Source organism: Plectropomus leopardus, chromosome 18 (assembly GCF_008729295.1).
Source record: "Plectropomus leopardus isolate mb chromosome 18, YSFRI_Pleo_2.0, whole genome shotgun sequence".
Taxonomy (NCBI): Eukaryota; Metazoa; Chordata; class Actinopteri; order Perciformes; family Serranidae; genus Plectropomus; species Plectropomus leopardus.
The window spans coordinates 17210446-17230908 of record NC_056480.1 but is presented as its reverse complement, the minus strand read 5'-3'; the positions used below and the strand labels follow the sequence as shown (position 1 = coordinate 17230908).

Genomic DNA, 20463 nt, shown 5'->3' with positions numbered 1-20463 from the left:
CTCCTTCATGGCTTGATCCCATCCAACATTACAGATCAACTCCACTTAACTCCAATCCTCATCGTGCTCCTGTGACAGTTTAGAGAGACACCAACATGCTCTTGTTTCTCTTGTTTGGGCTGGCTCTGGGTGCCGTGTTTTCATCAGATGACCACCAAGTAAAACTACAGCGTGGAGACTGTCCCATGTTCTGGTACAGCTTCAATGGCCGTTGCTACAAGTACATCGCCTCACATTTTGCCTGGGCTGATGCAGAACTCCACTGTGTGTCAGAGGGAGCCAACCTGGTGTCCATCCACAGCCTGGATGAAGAGAATTTTGTCAAATCCCTGATCAAAAACTTTGACCCTGCTGAGGGATATACCTGGATCGGACTGAGCGACATCCACAAAGAAGGCACATGGATGTGGTCTGATGGGTCTGCAGTCAACTTTACCCTTTGGGATGAACGACAGCCAGACAACTATAGAGAATATGAACACTGTGTTCACAGCAACTATTTCTTAAATCTGAAATGGAATGACGACCATTGTCCTGTCACTTATCCCTCTGTGTGTGCATTTCGTATAACTTGTCCTTAGCAACTGAAATAGCAAAATTAATGCTATTTATGTGGTCACTGTTCACCTGTTGCTTTGTTGAAATGCATGTGGCCTCCACAATAAAGACACAATCGCACACTGTTGTGTGTGTACACACGTCAATTCATTTTAATGGAAGTCACACAGGTAGCTCTGGTGGTTAATGAAAAAGAATATTTCCACAAGTTTATAATAATCTTAAACTAATAATTAAAAAAAATATATAATAATGAATAGATTGATAATTATCAATTTAAACAGTAAATGTTTTGACATTTCAGTACACATATTTCTATGCCCTGTGGGTTTGTGTTTACAGTTTCCTCTCCAGCTGTCCATCATCCACTGCATAGAGAAAAAGTTTTATTTAATTTGTCTGTTAAAAAACAAGCCAACAAATAAAATGTATTTAGATAAATTATAGGCCTTGTGTGATGTATCCAGGTGAGCTGGTCGCCTTTTTGTCCTTATTAAGATTGTCATGTAAATCTGTTTATCAAAGAGAGACCAATAAAGTGAGAAAACACAAAATGTATTTGTGAGTTTTATTAAAGCAGCTTTTATACAAAAGGCCATTCACATGACTGGGAGTCTGATCATAAGAGAGGAAGAAGGAACAAATGCACAGTATTTATACTGTTTTTTTTTGTTTGTTTTTTTAAACATGTGGTTGGGGAAAGGTTAAACACGGCTTCAGTGAGGTGAAACAAAAGGTGCTCCCCCTCTTAGTGGACAGTCTCCACCCTGCTAACTAGCCACTTTACAGCTTGGCATTTCCAAGTGCTTAACTTGATCATATCTTGGTCCGACATCACATCTCTGACATGTTGCAAATTAGGGTGCTGCATAAAAGTTGAATTGTATGGAAATAAGATAGAGATAAAATGTTCCATTGCACACAGACTGTGTGGTCGTGTACAACCGAAAGTGTTTGCCAAATTCAGTTGACCAATGATATCACACCAACAGTGCAGACACCCTAAAGCAGCCTGTCACTTGACTCCATCAAGGTCTTGATGCCATCTATTACAGATCAACAACACACACAACTCATCATCTTGCTCCTGTGACAGAGAGGCACCAACATGCTCCTCTTCCTCTTCTTGTTTGGTCTGGCTCTGGATGCTGTGTCTACCTCAGACGTCCATCCTGTGAAGCTACAGCGCGGAGACTGTCCCATGTTCTGGTTCAGCTTTAATGGCCGCTACTACAAGTACATTGCCACATGCATGACTTGGGCTGATACATAGATCCACTGTGTGTCAGAAGGAGCCAACCTTCATCAAATCCCTGATCCCTGATCAAAAACTCCCTGCTGAGGGATATACTTGGATGGGATTCAGTGACAGCCACAAATAAGGAACATGGTTGTGGTCTGATGGCTCTGCAGTAAACTTTACCCTGTGGCATCCAGACCGGCCAGACAGTGGACAAAATCAAAACTGTGCTGAACTCATCAAAGGCTATCAGTGGAATGACTTTAAGTGTTCTGCACCTTGGCCCTTTGTGTGTGTGTGTGTGTGTGTGTGTGTGTGTGTGTGTGTGTGTGTGTGATGAAGACTACTAATCCAGTGTGGTGTTTATTTATTCATATGGACATTGTGCACACCTCAATGCAAAAATGCATCAAAATATCACAAATATAACTAAAATACTCATAATGATAATAATAATAATACAGTGATTTTAGGAGCTGTATGGAGCTGCTGAGTGACCAAAAAAATATGTCGTCCCAAAAATGTGAAAAATATAAGAACAACATCAACAACAACAACAACAACAATAACAACAACAACAACAACAACAACAACATAATAATAATAATAATATAATAATAATAATAACAAAAATATCAATAATAATAATAATAATAGAAACTTCCCTTTGTTGTGCAAAATATAAATTGAATATTAACATAATTAGCTTTACATGTAAAAAGTATTGACAGGTTGATTTTTCAAAATTTTGACCTGCTTGTGGGTGTTTATTTCAGTTATTGAGGTGTTTTTCCATGTTTTTTCACTGTGTAGATAAATATGGGAACAGCACAGGTGTAACAGCTGCAATCACCAGTACACGTTGCCTATCCAGCATGTGAATATCTAATCATGCACAAAAAACCTGCAACATTTAACCCACCTCACGCTCACTTTTGCATTTACACACACTCGCCTATGGTAGTAAAATCACTCAGTTGTGAGTTTGAGTAAATACAGTATATTAAGTAGCAGACAGGACTGGAGCAGTAAACAATCAAACAAATCTACAAATGCTATTTGAATATTATGATATTTAGCTCTGTGGAGGGTAAAGTATTATAACATTTAAAACCTTTATTGGTTTAAAAAAAATCAAATTGGGGAAGGAATGAAATACTGAAACATTAAAAATGTTCTGAATAAATGGGTGGGTGTCGTGTGTGGTTTGCCAAGTTTAGTCAACCAATAATATCATGCCAACAGTGCAGACACCCTCTCTGAAACATATAAAAAGCAGCCTGTCACTTGTCTCTTTTAGGGTCTTGATCCAATCCAACACAAAACCCTCCACCCTGCTCCTGTAACAGAGAGACACCATCATGCTCCTCTTCCTCTTCTTGTTTGGTCTGGCTCTGGTTGCGGCGAGTCCTTCAGAAGACCATCCAGTGAAGCTGCAACGTGGCAACTGTCCCATGTTCTGGTACAGCTTCAAAGGCCGCTGCTACAAGTATGTCGCCACAGATATGAACTGGGCTGATGCAGAGATCTACTGCATGTCAGAGGGAGCCCACCTGGTGTCTATCCACAGTATAGATGAACAAAATTTTGTCACGTCCCTGATCAAGAACTTTGACCATGCTGAAGGAAATACCTGGATTGGAATCAACGACAGCTACAAAGAAGGAACATGGATGTGGTCTGATGGCTCTGCAGTCAAATTTACCAATTGGTATCCAGGCACACCAGACAGTGGGGACACTCAAAACTGTGCTTACACCAACATAAGCAATGGATCAACTAAACAATGGAATGACTACCCGTGTTCTTACAGTTTTCCCTCTGTTTGTGCATTTAATACAGCCTGTCCTTGTAACTGAGATATTACATGTGGGATTGACCCTGATCACTGTTCATCTGTTGCTCTTTTGATGTGCATGTGGCCTTCACAATAAAGATCCAAATGTACACCTATATTCTGCATGTGTGCATAGAGTCATTTACCTAACCTTCATTTTCATGAATGTTGGCATTCACATAGGTATCCCAACACCTTTGATTAATCTTAAAATGTATATTAATAATAAATAATATAAGACATATACGGTGAACATTATGGCATTTAAATCTGTGGATTTCTATGCCCTGCATGCAAGGTTGTGTGTGTATATTGTTTTGTGATTTGCTGCCCATCATCCTGTGTGTGTGTGTGCATGCGTGTGTGTGTGTGTGTGTGTGTGTGTGCGTGTGTGTGTGTGTTTGGAAACAGCACAGGCTTAATGGATCAACATCATATGAGAACACTACATATCCAGTATAATGTTTATCTATATAGACACATTCATGCACATCTCAAAATATAAACAGTGCTTTTTCTTCCCTGACAAACCGAATTCCACTGCAAGTTAAAGCAGCATAAAAACTTCTAGTGTCTTTCCAGCACAAGAGGAAATGCTTCAAAATATCTCTCTGTTCAAAGCTACTGACGTGAACACTAATAATAAAAAAGAATGGTTATCAAAGTATCTGCTGTTTATTGCAAGAGGGTCCAAAATTGCCCCAAAATGTGAAAAACAAACATACAGACTTTAATGCGTTCTCCAATGGTTGATCTATAAAATGTTAATCAAAACAGTGTTATGACGTTTCAATTATAATATATATTCCTGAAATTACCCAAAACAAGAGGATCAGCTTCAACGGCTGCTGTTACAAGTATGTTGGCTCCCGGTCTGATGCAGAGCGGGGTCAGTCTTGTCTTGTGGGCTGCAGGAGAGCCAAAAACAAACAAAAAACAGGAGGACTTAAAAACAGTGGTCACAGCTGCAGCAACATTTTGAAATGAGCCATGCTCTCAAACTTTAATTTTGTCTGTGCATCTCATGCAGTTTTTCTTCATCAGCTGAGTGAGTTATGTCAGATCGTACCTGATTTTGCTCTGTGTAAATGCATTGGGCCTCCAATATGAAGATATCCATCTGCAAGTATGCGTGTACAGAGGTCATTTTATTTATATAATGTTGGACATTCACCACCAACAGGAATTTACTGTTTTTTTCAGCCATTGTCATGACTGTGAAACAGATTTTTTCTCCTTTATGTAAATGCATTGGAGCTCTAAAATAAATATTGAAATGTAAAAGGTTTGTATGTGTACAGAGGCCATTTTATTTAAATTAATTTCTGGTGATGTTAGGAACTCACTGGCAAAGTGGTGGCTCAAAGGAAATGTTTTCACATTTTTTAAATAATTATAAAAGCATCTTTCCTTTAAATGTAATATAACATACTAAAATTACAGATAAAAAGTATTGACATGTTGATATTTTATTCTACAGGTTTTTCACCTGCTTGCTTGTATTGATTTCAGATAAAGAGTTTTTTTCCATGTCTGTTCCAGTATCTTTGTATTAGATTAATATGGGAACAGCACTGGTGTAACATCTGTTGCAATCACCAGTAAACTACCTATCCAACATGCTAATATCTAATCATGCACTATTTAGCCCACCACACACTCTCTTTTTATAGTAAAATCTAATCTTTTTTGAGTTTGAGCAGCAAAGTCTGTATGAGGCAGCAGGTAGGACTGCAGCAGTAAACACAAATCTTCCCTTGCAAATTTTGTCTTACCAAGTTCAAAGTAAAATAAAGTCAAAATGTTTGATAAAATTGAAAACCTTAATTTAGTCTGCTTTTAGAAAAATCCTCAATCGGTCTTTATTTGGGAAGAAATCAAAAATCAAAACCCTAACAATTCTTTGGATACATTAAAGGTTTCTAAAACATCTCCAGGTGAGCTGGCTGTCCTGTGTGACTGTGCACAGCTGGAAGTGTTTGCCAACTTAAGTCAACCAATAATTGTATGCCAACAGTGCAGACACCCTCTCTGAAGCATACATAAGAAAGGAGTCTGTTGCTCTGTCGCTTCTTCTTCACGGCTTGATCCCAACCAACTTTGTAGATCAGCTTCAACCAACACCACAACCCTTCATCCTGCTCCTGTAACAGAGAGATACCACCATGCTTCTCTTCCTCTTCTTGTTTGGTCTGGCTCTGGGTGCTGTGAGTTCCTCAGACGACCGTCTGGTGAAGCTGCAGCGTGGCAACTGTCCCATGTTCTGGTACAACTTCAACGGCCGCTGCTACAAGTACGTCGCCACGTATATGACCTGGGCTGATGCCGAGCTCCACTGTGTGTCAGAGGGAGCCAACCTGGTGTCTATCCACAGTTCAGATGAACATTATTTCTTCAAATCCCTGATCAAGAACTTTGACCCTTCTGAGGGACCGACCTGGTTGGGACTCAGTGACATTCACAAAGAAGGCAGCTGGATGTGGTCTGACGGTTGTGCAGTGAAGTTCGTCTTCTGGTATTCAGGACAGCCAGACGGAGCAACAGGTCAAAACTGTGTTCAAACCAATGTCTGGGGAACAGAATGGAATGACAATCCATGCTCTTTAACTTCTCCCTTCGTTTGTGCATCTCGTATAACCTGTTCCTAACAACTGAGATGTCACATGTGGGACTGAACCTGATCACTGTTCGCCTGTTGCTCTGTTGACATGCATGTGGCCTTCCCAATAAAAACACAATTATGCACTTTTTTGTGTAGAAGTCATTTTTCTGAGCTTACTTTTCTTTTTAAAATACATTCATACCGGCAACTTGAGTGATAGAAGTTAGGGAATAATTTCACACCTTTTAATAATCCCAAAGCTTAAATATACAATAAATACAACAACAAATAAAGCCATATATAGTAAACATGATGGCATTTTAGTCCATGGATTTCAATGCCCTGCAGGTTTGTGTTTACATATTTTGTGATTTGCCTGTCTGTATGTATTTATGTATAATCAGTATAATCACAAGGACGCTGCTTATCCAGTACGATGTTTATCTATTCATATGGACATTTATAGACATCTCAAAATTTAGACAGTACTTATTCCTGATAGACCTCTCTCTGCTGTGAATTAGAGCAGCATAAAGGCTTCAGTCTTTTTTCAACACAAGAGGAAATGCTTCAAAATATTCAAAAGGTTCAAAATTGTTGACATGAACATTAATGATTAACACCTCCATAATGTAACTTTCTGAACGCTCGGTATCACATCACATGCGGCTGCCTCAACTTGTGTTTCTGTGAGGAAAATGACAAGAGAGTGAAATGACCACAGTTTCAAAATACAACACCAAAAGTGACGAGTGGGAAAGGGAGAAATCAAACCACTGACATCTCTGCTCCTCAATTTACTGTACACCGCAACATACTGTGATAAGAGGATATATTTGTCATTATATCATTATATTATGAAAAACAGAAATAAACATCTGTGTTTCATAGATCTATCATCTGTTCTGGAGAGAAGACCACAAGGTAAAATGAAAGGAGGCACAGAAGAAACAGAAATAGCAAAGACTGAAGCCAATATTAGAAGAAAAACAAATTACAGAAAAAGGGCTTCAGTTTTTGAGATGCTCCTACCTCAAATAGAACAAAGCACAAACATGTTTTTTTTGTAAGAGGGAAGCAGAGAGATGGGATGAGAGAAGAAGGTGTAGACGGAGAAGAGGCCATTTCAATTTGAGAGACTAATTGGGGACTTAAAGCTAAAGAGTTTTTGGTGGCAGTGGAGGCTGGACAATTTTGCAATGTGTAAACAGCTGCATCTGTCTCATCTCAGCTGATTCCAGCTGGCAGGGACTGTGACGAGAAGCAGTAAGCACTCCCTGTCGAGCTGTGTGTGTGTGTGTGTGTGTGTGTGTGTGTGTGTGTGTGGGCTGGTGTGTGTTCTCTGTGACCCACGCTGCAGCAATACTCTTTCCTGACGCTGCTAACCCCTATCATTTTGCAGTCATCCTGATTGGTGTTTTACTCAGCAGGCTTCTGACAACTAAACAACAGTGGAGGATGATATAGTGATGAGGGCAGTGAGACAAAAAAGAATAGACAGGCTCGGTGTGGTGCAGGTGCAGTGCAATTGTCAATTTTGCATAGTGCCTTTGGGAATAGAAGCAACAGACATTTAGTAGCAGGGTTGGAGTCAGGCATTTGGAAATACTCAGGTGTAGCCCATACTAATTTTTGGCTCCTTGATGTTATTGCCAAGCCAAGACGAAATATGGCAGACTAGTTTTGGAAAAATGATAATGAAATTGATAATAAATACCCCTTGGCTTCAGTGTCTCCTGCAGGTCAAGGTCACTATTTGCAACAAATGTCTTAAATTTTACACATAAAATTTCCTCTCATAGCCTGTTATGCCTTAAAGTCAGTAATGGAAGAGGAGAAAAAGTAATGATACTACAATGTGCAAATGCTCTCATAAAAGTAAGCATAAGAACATAAGAAACATCAGCAAAAATGTTGTACTATAGGATGAATAGTAAATTGGGACATCCTATCTTATATACTTATTATTACTTATACTAAAAACATATACTTATATACTAAAACAAACAACTTTTGTGGCTTTTAGGGGTGGTCAATACCACAAAGTCTGGTTTCTTTTTCCTCTGTGTGCTAAAGAGTAGCAGCGCTCTTAAGCCATTTAGAATAGTGGTCTGTCATGTAAAGGGCTGATACATTAAGATATTTTGATTATATTTAAAAAGTAATGCAGAAGGTAAATTATCAGAAAGTGTCCTCCTTATTATCATTTAGCAGAATAACTGGGAGCATTTATTGTAATTTTGATAATTCATTATTGCATCAGTGTCATCATGGTACCAGGCTCTAAGAAATTGTGATGTGCATTTCTCTCTCTATTATTATTTTTTAAACTTTCTTTTTATTTTTGACATTTTATACTCTAAACTATAAATTGAAAAAATAACTGGCAGAGTAATCGACAATGAAAATAATTGTATCTCTGACTTACCACTTTAAATACTGAGTGGTTTAACATATAGGCCTAATGTTGTTGTTTTTAATGTATCACATGTAAAATCTTTATCTGCAAAATAACCAATAAAGAGAAAGTACAAACAAATGTAATGGAGCAAAAAGTACAATAATTGCCTCTGAAATGTTGTTTAAGAAGATAATAGAAACATAAACTGTAAATATTTCGGTTCAGTACAAGTGCCTCAAAACTGAGTATATTCAGTTAGTGCTAAAAGTTTGATTAAACTGTTAATAATACACAGACAGGATGTCAACAATACAAGTGCAGATACAGAGAAGCAGAAGTGTGTCAGGGGAAGTTCTCCCGGACTGCCACGCCCATATGCCGTTTACGCGCGAAAGGGTGGACTGCACCATTATGAGTGCGGGGGGGACATAAAGGGAAGACTAGTCCTGAACATAGAAATACATTTTTCCACGGAAATAATAGCTGAGGAAAGACTTTTACTAAGTAAACAATTGTTAGTGGTTTATAAAAAAATTATAAAATCTGGTCTCAAGTACAAATTAAAATATAAACCTAGCAATATGAAAACCCCTACTTTTGCAATGACCGGACTTCTATAGCGGTTGATTTTTAAACCCCCTCCACACACTCCACTCATTGGTTTTCCTAGTAGAGGTCAAAACTTTGTGTTGGAAGGAAAATTTCCGCTAAACGGAGATAAAAATGACCCTCACGTCAAAGGTAAGCGGCAGAGCAGTGCGTGTAGATGTAGTTGTCTTTTCCACGTTATTTTTTATGATGAATAAAAGCCACAATGAGTCGAAAAGAACACCATTGTTAACAACGTTGTTGGCTTGGCCGGCCTCAGTCTGCTCCATTGTGAAGATGCGTCCATACATTTACCCGAATAAGGTGTTTTTGACTGTAGCTAGTCCATATCCATAACCCAGAGATTGCTTATGTTATATTTTTAACTGAATTTGCAAAATGTGTCTCAAATGTTTGGTTTGACCCGGTTATTTAGCCAGCTTAACGTTATACGTGATCTGATTCACATCAATGCTTGTGAACGTTCACATTTTTGGCTAAATCCCTGACCAGTGAGCCGATGCTCATAGTAAAGGAGTGTATGTTTGGTATTTTTGTAAAGGAGATGGGTTCATTAAGTGGGTCCAGTCTGTGTCGCCCTCCTCTTGGCAGGTCAGAGGTCAATACCCCCTGGGCTGAAGGGGGTGGTTCAACAGATGTCAACAAAGGGGATCAGGGACATCAACTGCATTGATCCTGTTATACACAATTTCCATGACAGTCTCATGTGCATACTTTTGTCAAAGACTTGAGCCTAAAACTTCAGTCTTGCTCCAAGTTAAAGGCAAATACACTGTTGTCATAAGTGGCCAGGAAAGGATGACATGCAAAAACTTACATATTTCACATTGTTTTATCAGTGTAATTGGTCATAACTTTACATAACTTTATGAGAATTGCTTATAAAGATGACTTTGAACAGATGACACGTTTATCAAGCCAGTTACAGATAATTGCAGTAATTGCACATAATTTGGTTCCAGGTAAAAACCTGCTAAAAGTCTCGGTCTTTATAAGACATCAGAGGAAAAAAAGGTGAGCACAGTTTAGCAGGTGTTGGGCTAGGGGCCTGTATGAACATAGATTGTATATAAAGATTAACAACAAATCTCCAGTCACCCCTGCTGTGTTTAAGTGAAGCCAAAATAACTGGAGTACCGCTGCTGCAAAAACACATGTCCAACCAATCGGAAACAGCGCCCTTGAACGCAAGCAAAGTGATTGGCACACACAGCTGTCTAAAATGCTAGAAAATCCTGTTTTTGTACAATTAAAAATCCATTTAAAACCAAGCTTATCAGAGAAACGATCACCTAAACAAACATTAAGGTGATGAGAACTACCTCCAGTGTCAGAAACCGTCTTAATTATTAAACCTCCTTGTTTGACATGTACTTTGATTTTTTTTAGTTTGGCCTGTGTCTCATTCACTAACATGCAGGGGGCAGCTTTATGACCTGTACTGCAGACAGACACCAGAGGGTGATCGAGATGTTAGGTCGTCCATCTTTATGTACAGTCTATGGTCTGCAACAGGCTGAACAGCTGAGAAACAGGGATTTGTAATGTGAAAACTGCTTTATTCAATGTTTTTAAATGTTTTAATCCCCGGGTCCCTTTGTTTTGCAGAGGAAGAGACCTATGCAGATTTGTCTCCCAGTAAAAACCTCCTGAGCAATGAACGCTGAAGGAATTTTAAGTAGGATTTCCTGCTTGGCACATAGGAAAACTCTCAGCTGGTTTCAGCAGTTGTCACTGCTACATGCCACTAAATCCTACACACTGCTCCTTTAGGGAAAAAATGATTTAAATTAATATTATTATTTATTACACATACAACATTTGGGTCTGTGGTACTCCAACAATGAGGAAGTAAAATCGATGCCACTGTTAAGTGTTTGTTCTTTTCCGCTTCACTCTGTCACTGGTCTTAAATTGCCCTGGCTCAACCCGGCTGAGAAGTTGCACAGGCCGGTAGTGATAACAACTTCCTTGGGTTGAGTTTGGTATCTGCCGAAATAAATATAAGAGCCAGATTCCGTTTTATTAAAAACGGCTAGTCTTAGCACCGGTTATGTTGGTAAGCTGAAGAGTGACACAGCTGAACTGAATTCATTGTTCCCACAGCATTCAGTTACTGATCGAGATGTCCACTGGTGGAGTTGTGCTCCCTCTAGTGTAAAATGTGATACTTGATCTAAGAAATCTTCCTGTGGAGTTTTCATGTAAGCAGAAGTTGTGGTTACAGTGAATGTTACTCAACAAAACATATTGTCTGTATCTTTGAGCTTTTAGAGATGTTTTAGGTGCCTTTCCCATGAAATATTTGCAGGGGCTATTTTTATTTATTTTTGCCAGCATTGTTTACGTCCCTGTTGACTAGCTTGCAGTCCTCTTATCCACGTCTTTTATGTTGCATTGCAGCATATCCTCTTGTGTTACCGCCCACTGTTGATCAGTCGAGTAGTGGGACACCGGTGGCGGGACTGTGGAACATGTCGCCTGCGTTTATGTGCAAGAGATAAACAAAATCAGGACCCGCTCATTGACAAACAGCTCCACAGCAGAGCTAGAGGTCAAAAACATTCCTTTTTGTATTCCACCAAACTGTGTTTAACGTGATGCTTGATATGCCAACAGGCTCCATGTTTTAAGTCCAAGTTCATAACTGCTGAGCTGGCTCGTGTGTTCAGCCAGTCAGACAGTGAGGAGGAGTTTGAAGGCTTCAGCGAGGATGAGGAAGAAAAGAACAGAGGATCTTTTAACAAACGGCTAAAGACCTCGGTAAGAAACATTTATTGTTGTATTATATGATGAAAGTGTGTGTATACAGCAGCCAAAGTGACAGACTAAATGCTTTTTTTTCTTTGTCTGGTTTTCTCCAGATGGTGGATTCAGAGGAGGACAGCGATGTGGACACAGGCTTCTACTCTGATGGCGAGGACGCCCCCCCACCAAAGAGGAAGAGTCTTTTAGTTGCCCTTAGGTGTGTGTGTGTGTGTGTGTGTGTGTGTAAATTGGTACAAAGACAGATGGATATTTGCTGCACTTTTTGTTAAGCTAGAGATGATCACTGTGTCTCAGTGTGTTAAAACACCTACATCGACGTGCTGAAGTCTGCTGCTAGTTAAACGAAGAATCTAATGTATTTGCATGGTTGGCTGAGGGGTTTCCTGTCTATAGGATTGTAGTATACACTGGATTACAATGCCTTTAAAGGGCTTCTTTGCCAATTTCCAACAGGTGTTGTACCACAACATTGTGGGTATTATGTACAATGGAAGAGCGGTTAACTTCCTCTACATCACAAGTGCCCAGATCTCCCTGCTCATCTTTTAGCAGATTTTTGCAGACTCTATGGCTGTTGCCCAAACTGCAGATTGTACTTCCATATTTCTGTTTGCCGGCTACTACAGACCCAAGACTGTGGAAACAGATCAAAAGAAAGAGATGTTTCTGAAGACATTCGAGAACTCAGACCAAACTCTGATCAAACTGTAAAACTAGGCAGTGCTGATCAAATATTAACCAATATTCTGATGCCTATTTCTACCCTAAAATGTATTCAGAAGCATATTTTAATGCACTTTTTGGCTGTAATATGACAATTTGTGAGCAGGAAGTTTTCTCTGTGTTGTACAAATGGAGGCTGAAAAAAATGAGATCAAACTGTAAAACTAGGTGGTGCTGATCAAATACAAACCAGGAGGCTGTTACTGCGTTGCCTGTTTCTTACCTAAAATGTTGTCAGAAACATATTTTGGCTTACCGTTTAACTGTGATTCAAGGTTGTTACCAGCCCGCTGCCATATTGTTTCCTGTGTTAAAACAGAGAAGGTCGCATTACGTCACCCATCAGCTGGAGCGTTTATTGGTCTGGTGCAGCACAGTGCATTCTGGTAGTTGTAGGTTTTCTATCTCTTGAGCTAAAGCAAATGCCACAGCCCTTTGTCTAGGTTTTTTTCTGGTTTTTGCATCTTCTTACTGAATAGACTGGTTTTATGAAAAGATCATCCTCTCAGCAGTAAAATACTTCTTTAACCCACATTATACAAATAGAATAATGAATGAAGCCTGTTACTGTCGGTGCCGCCTCAACTACCGATGAGGTTAATTGTTTGTGTCACATTTAACAGCTTGAATCCTGATCAGGCAGATATATAAAGGTACCAATATTTGTGATTTGGCCTAAAAATGTTTATTAGCCATAGATTAATCTTGTTGCTGTTTTCAGCTCCATTCAACCTGTTGCCCAACCATACAAGGGACTGTCGGAAACACAGACCTAATTCATGATATCTGTGTTGATTCTCATGTGATTTAGCAATAATCCTACTTTAATCTTGTTCTTCAGGTTTCCTGTCAAAAGGGTGTCTTCCCCCAAAATGGAGCTGCAAGGGAAACAGATCACAAAACCAGTCAAAGAAACTCCACCTTCACGGAGAGCCAGAGGAAGGAAGAGGATGAAGCAGCAGCAGCAGCAGCAGCAGCAGCAGGAGGATGAGGAGGAGGAGGCGGAAGAAGAGGAGGACAAAGAGGAGGTTTTGTCTCAGAGCCTGCGGAAACGAGACAAAAACATCCAGGAAAACAAGGCGATGGTAATCAAAATTCTTGTTTTCCCCATATTCTGACAAAATGTGTGATCTATATACTAGACATATATCAGTCCCTCCTCGTGTAGCATGTCCTTGACTCTGGTCTTCTCTGCTGTTGTCTTTCAGCTTGCTAAGCTGTTTGCTGATCTGAGCACCATGGCTGACCTCACTCCACCCAACACCCCTCACGTAAGTATACGCGGTGAATACACATTGCCAAAGCAATTTACAGTAAGTACATTCAACCTTCATAGGAATGAGAAAGAGTCGGATCCAGAATTGTAAGTAATAATCTGGATGTTGATATTCATGGAAGACCTCCAATTTTGGTTTCCATGCATTCAATGAAAGCGTGGTGGCTTTAATGTTTATAACCATAACTCAGGAACACAAGGAAGACATTTGGTCAGATACCGAATTGGTGACTCTAAATTGGGTGTCCACCTTGAAACGGTGCTGATTGTGTAGATCCCTTGTGATGCCGGGTTAAAGATGTGTGAGAAGCATCCACATTTTAGAATTTGTAAATTCTTTGCAGCCTATGAATCTGGACAGACATGAAAAAGCTTTAAAGCTTTTGTGTTGCCATCTTTTTTTTCTTTTTTTTTTTACTGTTCTGATATGCAAACCCAGTCTTTTTTTTTATTTCAGAAGAAGAAGAGACGGACGCCAGAGAAAGCGACACCACGCAAGCGCAAGTTTGAACCAGAGATTGGGTCAGAAAGAAGGAACCCGTCCCGTAAGGCTCGTCCTCGGGAGAACTTCGCAGTGGAGGAAAAGAGCGAGCCAATCGCTCGCAGAAGCCCCAGGACTGTCGACATCAGGAGACTGGTAGAGGTAGAGAAAGTACTTCATTGAAATACACACATGCACACACAGAACCTTTAGAAATACATTATTGTTGTGAAGAGATGTCAAAGTTATGGAGCCGCCATAGTCACGGATTAGGAACAATTTGCGGCGTGCACTTCGCACTGTGTTCTGACATCTACAGCATACATGCAGCCCTTTACAGCGCTCTGGTGCTTTTAATACAACAATCAGTCACAGTTCATAGGAAAGAGGAACCTGCCTGATATGGGAGTTTTGTTAATAATTTCTCAGTATTATTTTCTGTCATCTATAATGTAATACACTGTATACTGTAGAGGCAGGGAAGTGCTTTAATTATTGATTGATAAAGTGGCAGTCAGATACTACATTTTTGTTTATGTTTTGTTTGATTTAAAATGTTCTATTTTGGGCCTCTAGCTCAGTGAGTAGAGCGTGCACCACATGTAGGCTGAGTCCTTAGCAGCGGCCCGGGTTCAATTCCGGCTTACGGCCCTTTGCTGTGTGTCATCCCCGTTCTCTCTCCCCCTTTGCCGTCACTCTCTGACTGCACTGTAATAAAGGCATGAAAAGCCAAAAAATTTTTTAGCCAGATTGTATTTAGATTTGGGAGAAGCTTAATATCTTCAGTGAAGTCATTTGTAGACTGGCATCACTTGAAATCTGAATGGGGAAAGCAGACCAGACGAATCTGCAAGAACAAATAAAATCATTAAATTGCAGATTCGACTGGTTCCCAGGCTGAGTGGGTCCACATAATTACCACGCCTGTGGTGTGCCGAGTAGGCGGAATCTGCTCACCACGAAGGGTGTCGCAGGCAGCAGATACGCGGCTTAATTTGAATGGCGAGAGTGGCGTATATGTCACCACAACTTGTCCAATACAAACACAAACAAATAAAGGGCCATTGATAAAACAGCAAACTGATGAATGTCGTTCAGGTTTAAATAAAGTTGTCAAATACATAAAATAATATTGTTAACATTTCTGTCCATGCAGGCAATTATTTGTCAGTCAGAAAATCTACCATGGCTTTTGCTCTGTAGGCCGACACTGCCGTTTGTTTTGTCAGCTGACGGTTACGTGGTTGCTGCTGCTGTCTGACAGATTACACTTTATTGAAACAGCTTTCTCGGGCCTTTACATGTTGAGAGCAGCTAGTTGTCTAAGTCAACTTTATTGAATCAGTCTTTCGACAAATTAAATTACTCATAAAAAATTAGACCCAGAACAATGTGCAATAATTATTTTTTTACCTGCAATTTGTGGATTTGTGATTGGGCAGGTGGACGAGGAATTTGATGAGAAAAAGAAAAGGGGAAAGAACCGCGCGTACAGGAAGAGTCAGTATGACGCAAGGACAGTTGACGAGATCACCAAAGAAGATCTGGACAACATAGCGTACCGCAGCAAGGACAAGATCTGGGACAAGGAGAATGTGAGTTACATCAGGCCTTCAACAGTTTAGCAGTGTCAGTACTGTGCTGTCAGGTTAGCATGTTTCATCACTGTGTGTGTGTGTGTGTGTTTGCGGTGTGGGGGCCAAAGGTCAGTTCTGTGGGCCGTGTCTGAAGAACCGCTATGGAGAGGACGTACGTGAAGTACTGCTCGACCCGGTCAGTAATAAACATTTTATTCTCTGCTTCTCTCACTTTGGATTTGGTTCATTTGACATAAATGTGGGGTCTTCTGAGGCCGAAAATATGCCAGAAAAGAAAAACAAAGTTTGTCAAACTTGAAGTGTCTGAATTTTAATGTCTTTTTGTCATTATAAGTAATTTGCTTTTACTAATTTATTCATTTGTTTTCAAACTTTTCACTTTATATTATTAATAATAAGAATAGTAATAATCATATTTATTTACAGAGCACAAAACAGCATTACAAAGTGCTTCACAAGGCAGCAATAAAACATTCAAGTCATCAAATCAACAGGTTTGATATGTTTCATTTTCTGAAACTGTTTTCTTTTACAGAGGCAATAAAAGACATTTTAAAGGATGTTAGAACTCAAGTAAAATCAGGAAAGGCATCCCAGTACAAAGTAGGAACTTTAAAGAGATCACTGACTCAGACGGCATGATTTCCCCTGGGCCCCGACTGCCCTGACTCTGTCCCCTTTAGTTTTAGTTTTAACACTTCTGCCCGAGGATCAGAGTACGTACTGGTGTGTATGGTACTAAGAGGTCAGACATATAGCTGGGAGAGAGGCCATGAAGAGCTTTAAAATTTATCAGTAAAATCTTAAAAAAACAGGATTACACAAGCTTTGTGATATGCTGCTCAAAACTTAAATTACTGTCAAACTATTCACTAAGATTCCTTCTAACAGACTTGGTATTATCCAATAGCTGAGGGCTTTTTTATAATAATAAAAAATGATTACAGAGTCCTACTGAAGGGACAATTAAAATCAAATAACATGTCACAGGAAATGTAAGAGTACTATTATTCACAACTGGGGTATTGACGTGTCAGCGCCAATTTTGACAAGATTTTGCTTTAAAATTAAACTAAAATTGATATTAACCATGATTTCACATAGGAAAATAATATTATATAATCTCTGAAGTTTGAGGATTGTTTTTGTATTGCTGGCTTTTCAAAGACCGAATTTTTAAAAAAAACATGTTTCAAAAAGAGAATCAGAAGGGCTTTCAGGTAAATACATTTGCAGGTATGCTCAGTGATATCTGGTCATTGGAAGCTTTTTACATTTTCTTTTTAAACACCCTGCATCTGTTAAATGAGAAATGAAAAAAATGTGTGATTGTGAGATTACATTTCCAGTGACAGCCATACCGTTTTTGTTTATGTTCTTTTAAAGTAAAGTCTGAACTGAGTAGTCAACAGAGCATAGCAGAACATAGCTGAACTAAGCAAAGAGCACCACCTACAGAAACTTCAACTTAATTGCTGGAAAATCAAGAGAAACCATGCAGAATGTAAGGTAAAGATAAAGATGCATCTAAACCAGAACTACACCACGATGTAAAGTATAATAAGAAAAAAAGACCTGCAGTTATGAAGAGAAAGGGATTTTTGTTTGCATGATTTGTGCAAAAGTGTGTTTTCTTAGTTACTTCCATTATTGTACATTTGTCACTTCTTGTACAGAGTTTTTTGTTTGTTTTTTTAAGTGCTAGTAAATTTCTTTTTCTTTTTTAATTTAAATTTTCTTTTTGACAACAGCATACAGTTAACAGGTGAAACTAAACACAAGGAGAGAGTAGGCAGTCACACTCTTCTGTTTGATTTTGCTGTGCTAAAAGGAAGCACACATACTGTACATTGCAAAACACTGGAAACACTTAAGCCTTAACACTCAGGCCTACTGTGCTTATCAAAGCCTCAGTAGGCCTAGTTTTTTTTATGCGCCTGTTTGAATTGTGTCCTTGTCGTTTTTGCAGTTGGGAGTTGGTGACTTTGAGTTAAAGTTGGGTTGGTGCAACTTTAACTCGGGTAATTTATCATGTGAAAATGCAGCGCAAAATACCAAATTGGTGACCGTTCATCAAGAATCCTGCCTAATAAAGACTAGGAAAAATCTTACCGATGCATATCAACATTTGTGCAAATGTTTGCAAAACTGAATTTCCAGAAGCAGCAAAGGCAAGTGATTTGATAAATGTAAAAGACTCAAGGAAGGAAGGAATATAAAACCTCAACATGAATTCACTTTTGTGACAGCGTAACAACATAGTTGGACTCCCACATTTAATCTGGGCCTTTTCTTTTTGTAGGCATGGTCGTGCCCCATCTGCCGAGGGGTGTGCAACTGCAGCCTGTGTCGTAAGAAGGAGGGCCGCTGTGCTACCGGCATCCTGGTGGGATTGGCTCGCTACAATGGCCATGACAATGTCCACGAGTATCTGGAGAGGTATGCCACTTCATTCATACTGTGCAGTCTAATGTTACAGACCTGGATGGGAGAGAAAAAAAGGGAAACAAATGATTAAGTGCTTAAATAAGATAAGAATATGACAGAAATACAAATTTGATGAAATAGACATAAAATGATATAAAGTCTATGTATATTTTTACTTATAAATATACTGTATGTCCATGATTGATGGTTGCACAGGATGTTGTGTAGTAGTAGTGTGTGTGTGTGTGTGTGTGTGTATATATATATATATTTATAGTCGTAACCGTAATAATCATAACAGTCTTCATAGCTGTATATGGGTTAGGGTTAGCATAGTTACATAGCATAGTTACTATGCTATTGCACAGTATCTGATAAATTATTGCATATATATTTTTTTTCAAGAGCCCAAGGGGTTGTCTTTTATTGTCTTCTTTTTTTCGACCATCATTCCAAAAATCCAAAGCCATAGTATTATGTATGATGAAGAAATGCGCCAAATTCTCACATTAAAGAAGCAGGAAACCAGCAAAAGTTTAATTGTTTTGATTAAAAAAGTTAAGCAGAGTAGTGCACATGCACCAATGTGCATGCAGCCTGTTGCAGTGACTTCTCCTTGTTATCTTATTTTTAGCTATTTTATTAGTACTTGTTCTATTCTTTTAACAAGTAACTTAGTAAGCTGCGCCCTCTAAACATACTTTTGAACAAAGTTTTTTCACTGTGGAATTACTTCTGTACACAATTTTCCCAGGGGATCAATAAAGTATGTCTGATTCTGCAGATAGTTGACTGTTGAATAGTCAGTTGAGAAAATGAGTGACTTATTATTTCTCCTCTAACCTCATGTCTTGTTTTGTCTCCATCGCAGCATTCAGAAGGATCTGCAGTAAAGTCCAGAGAGAAGACCAGAGAGGAGAACCTGCTCGTACAGCTAGAACCCGGAGCAGGCTCTTGTCCTGCACAATGCCGTAGAACTCTTTTTAACGCACGTTTTTAGGTTTAGATAAATGTTGTATCTAATTGGAGAAACAAAAGCAAAAAGATGCTATTTTGAATGTCTTCTTAACACAAGGCACATACAATGTTAATATGTATAATATATCCAGAGTTAAGGCTGCATGAGATGCGGGGATGTTTTTAACGTCAGTACTCAGTTTTGTATATTTCCATTTGAATATTTCTAGTCTTGATGTTCACAAGAACAAATGTAAGGTTATTTTTTGTGTTACGGATGCAAAAGAACCCTTTTTATATGCCAACTAACCTTTTTTTTTTAAAAGTGAGTAACCTTTACAGCATTGTTGTCAGTTCACTGTAAATTCTAATAAAGCACGAGACATTATCTAAATGATTTGCCATGTTTTTATGTCTATATGTATGTATTTATGCAGGCTTTGGATGTTGGATGTGCCACACACTACACTTCTGTGTCTGATGGCAAAAAAAACAACAACAGTCTAACCTTGTTGTACGTTTTAGGGGAGGTGCACACGTCTTTTTATGCTGCACTGTTGCCAGGTGAGTGGAATCAGATCCAGTTTAACTCTTGTACTTGACTAAAACAGTCAGCTGATCCTCTGTGATAACCAAGTACCATTGCTGCAGGGCAGAGGTCACGGCACAGTCAGAGGTCAACCTGGAGTCACTGGGTCTGCATGCGGCATCACTGGACTTGCAATGTGAGTGAGAAATAAGGTATCTTGTGAATTTTAATCTCATCACTGTTGTCTTAATTACGTGCATATAGTGTCAGTCTTACAGTAAACATTTAAGATTAATACAAGTGTACATTGAGAAGTACAAGAAGTCCTGAGAAAGGTCTGAGCCCAGTTTTTGCATTTTGGGATTTATTATTTGGTCAAAATTTAACCCAATGTGCCGATTTACATCCGTAGTGATAAAAAAAAAGATAATGCAATACTCTGTCCTTGTTCTGGTT

At 39.1% G+C, this 20463-nt stretch overlaps 3 protein-coding genes across 3 annotated transcripts; all 3 read left to right on the top strand.

The window, feature by feature from the left end:
- The first annotated feature begins 23 nt into the window (after positions 1-23).
- Positions 24-1100, top strand: LOC121958009 (lactose-binding lectin l-2-like). The gene has a single exon (XM_042506853.1). It carries the CDS (start codon positions 96-98, stop codon positions 579-581), a length of 486 nt encoding a protein of 161 aa, XP_042362787.1. The 5' UTR covers positions 24-95; the 3' UTR covers positions 582-1100.
- Positions 1101-3111: 2011 nt separating this feature from the next.
- Positions 3112-6380, top strand: LOC121958174 (C-type mannose receptor 2-like). The gene is made up of 3 exons (XM_042507045.1): positions 3112-3649; positions 4666-4683; positions 5784-6380. The coding sequence occupies exons 1-3, from the start codon at positions 3160-3162 to the stop codon at positions 6281-6283; spliced, it is 1008 nt and encodes a 335-aa protein (XP_042362979.1). The 5' UTR covers positions 3112-3159; the 3' UTR covers positions 6284-6380.
- A 2910-nt stretch (positions 6381-9290) lies between these two features.
- Positions 9291-19872, top strand: cdca7b (cell division cycle associated 7b). Its single transcript, XM_042506821.1, is given in 10 exon segments — positions 9291-9379; positions 11867-12010; positions 12112-12212; positions 13581-13824; positions 13948-14010; positions 14473-14658; positions 15939-16195; positions 16197-16269; positions 18397-18533; positions 19393-19872. Coding segments are annotated over 10 exon segments (1245 nt in total). The 5' UTR covers positions 9291-9361; the 3' UTR covers positions 19415-19872.
- The last annotated feature ends 591 nt before the right edge of the window (positions 19873-20463 follow it).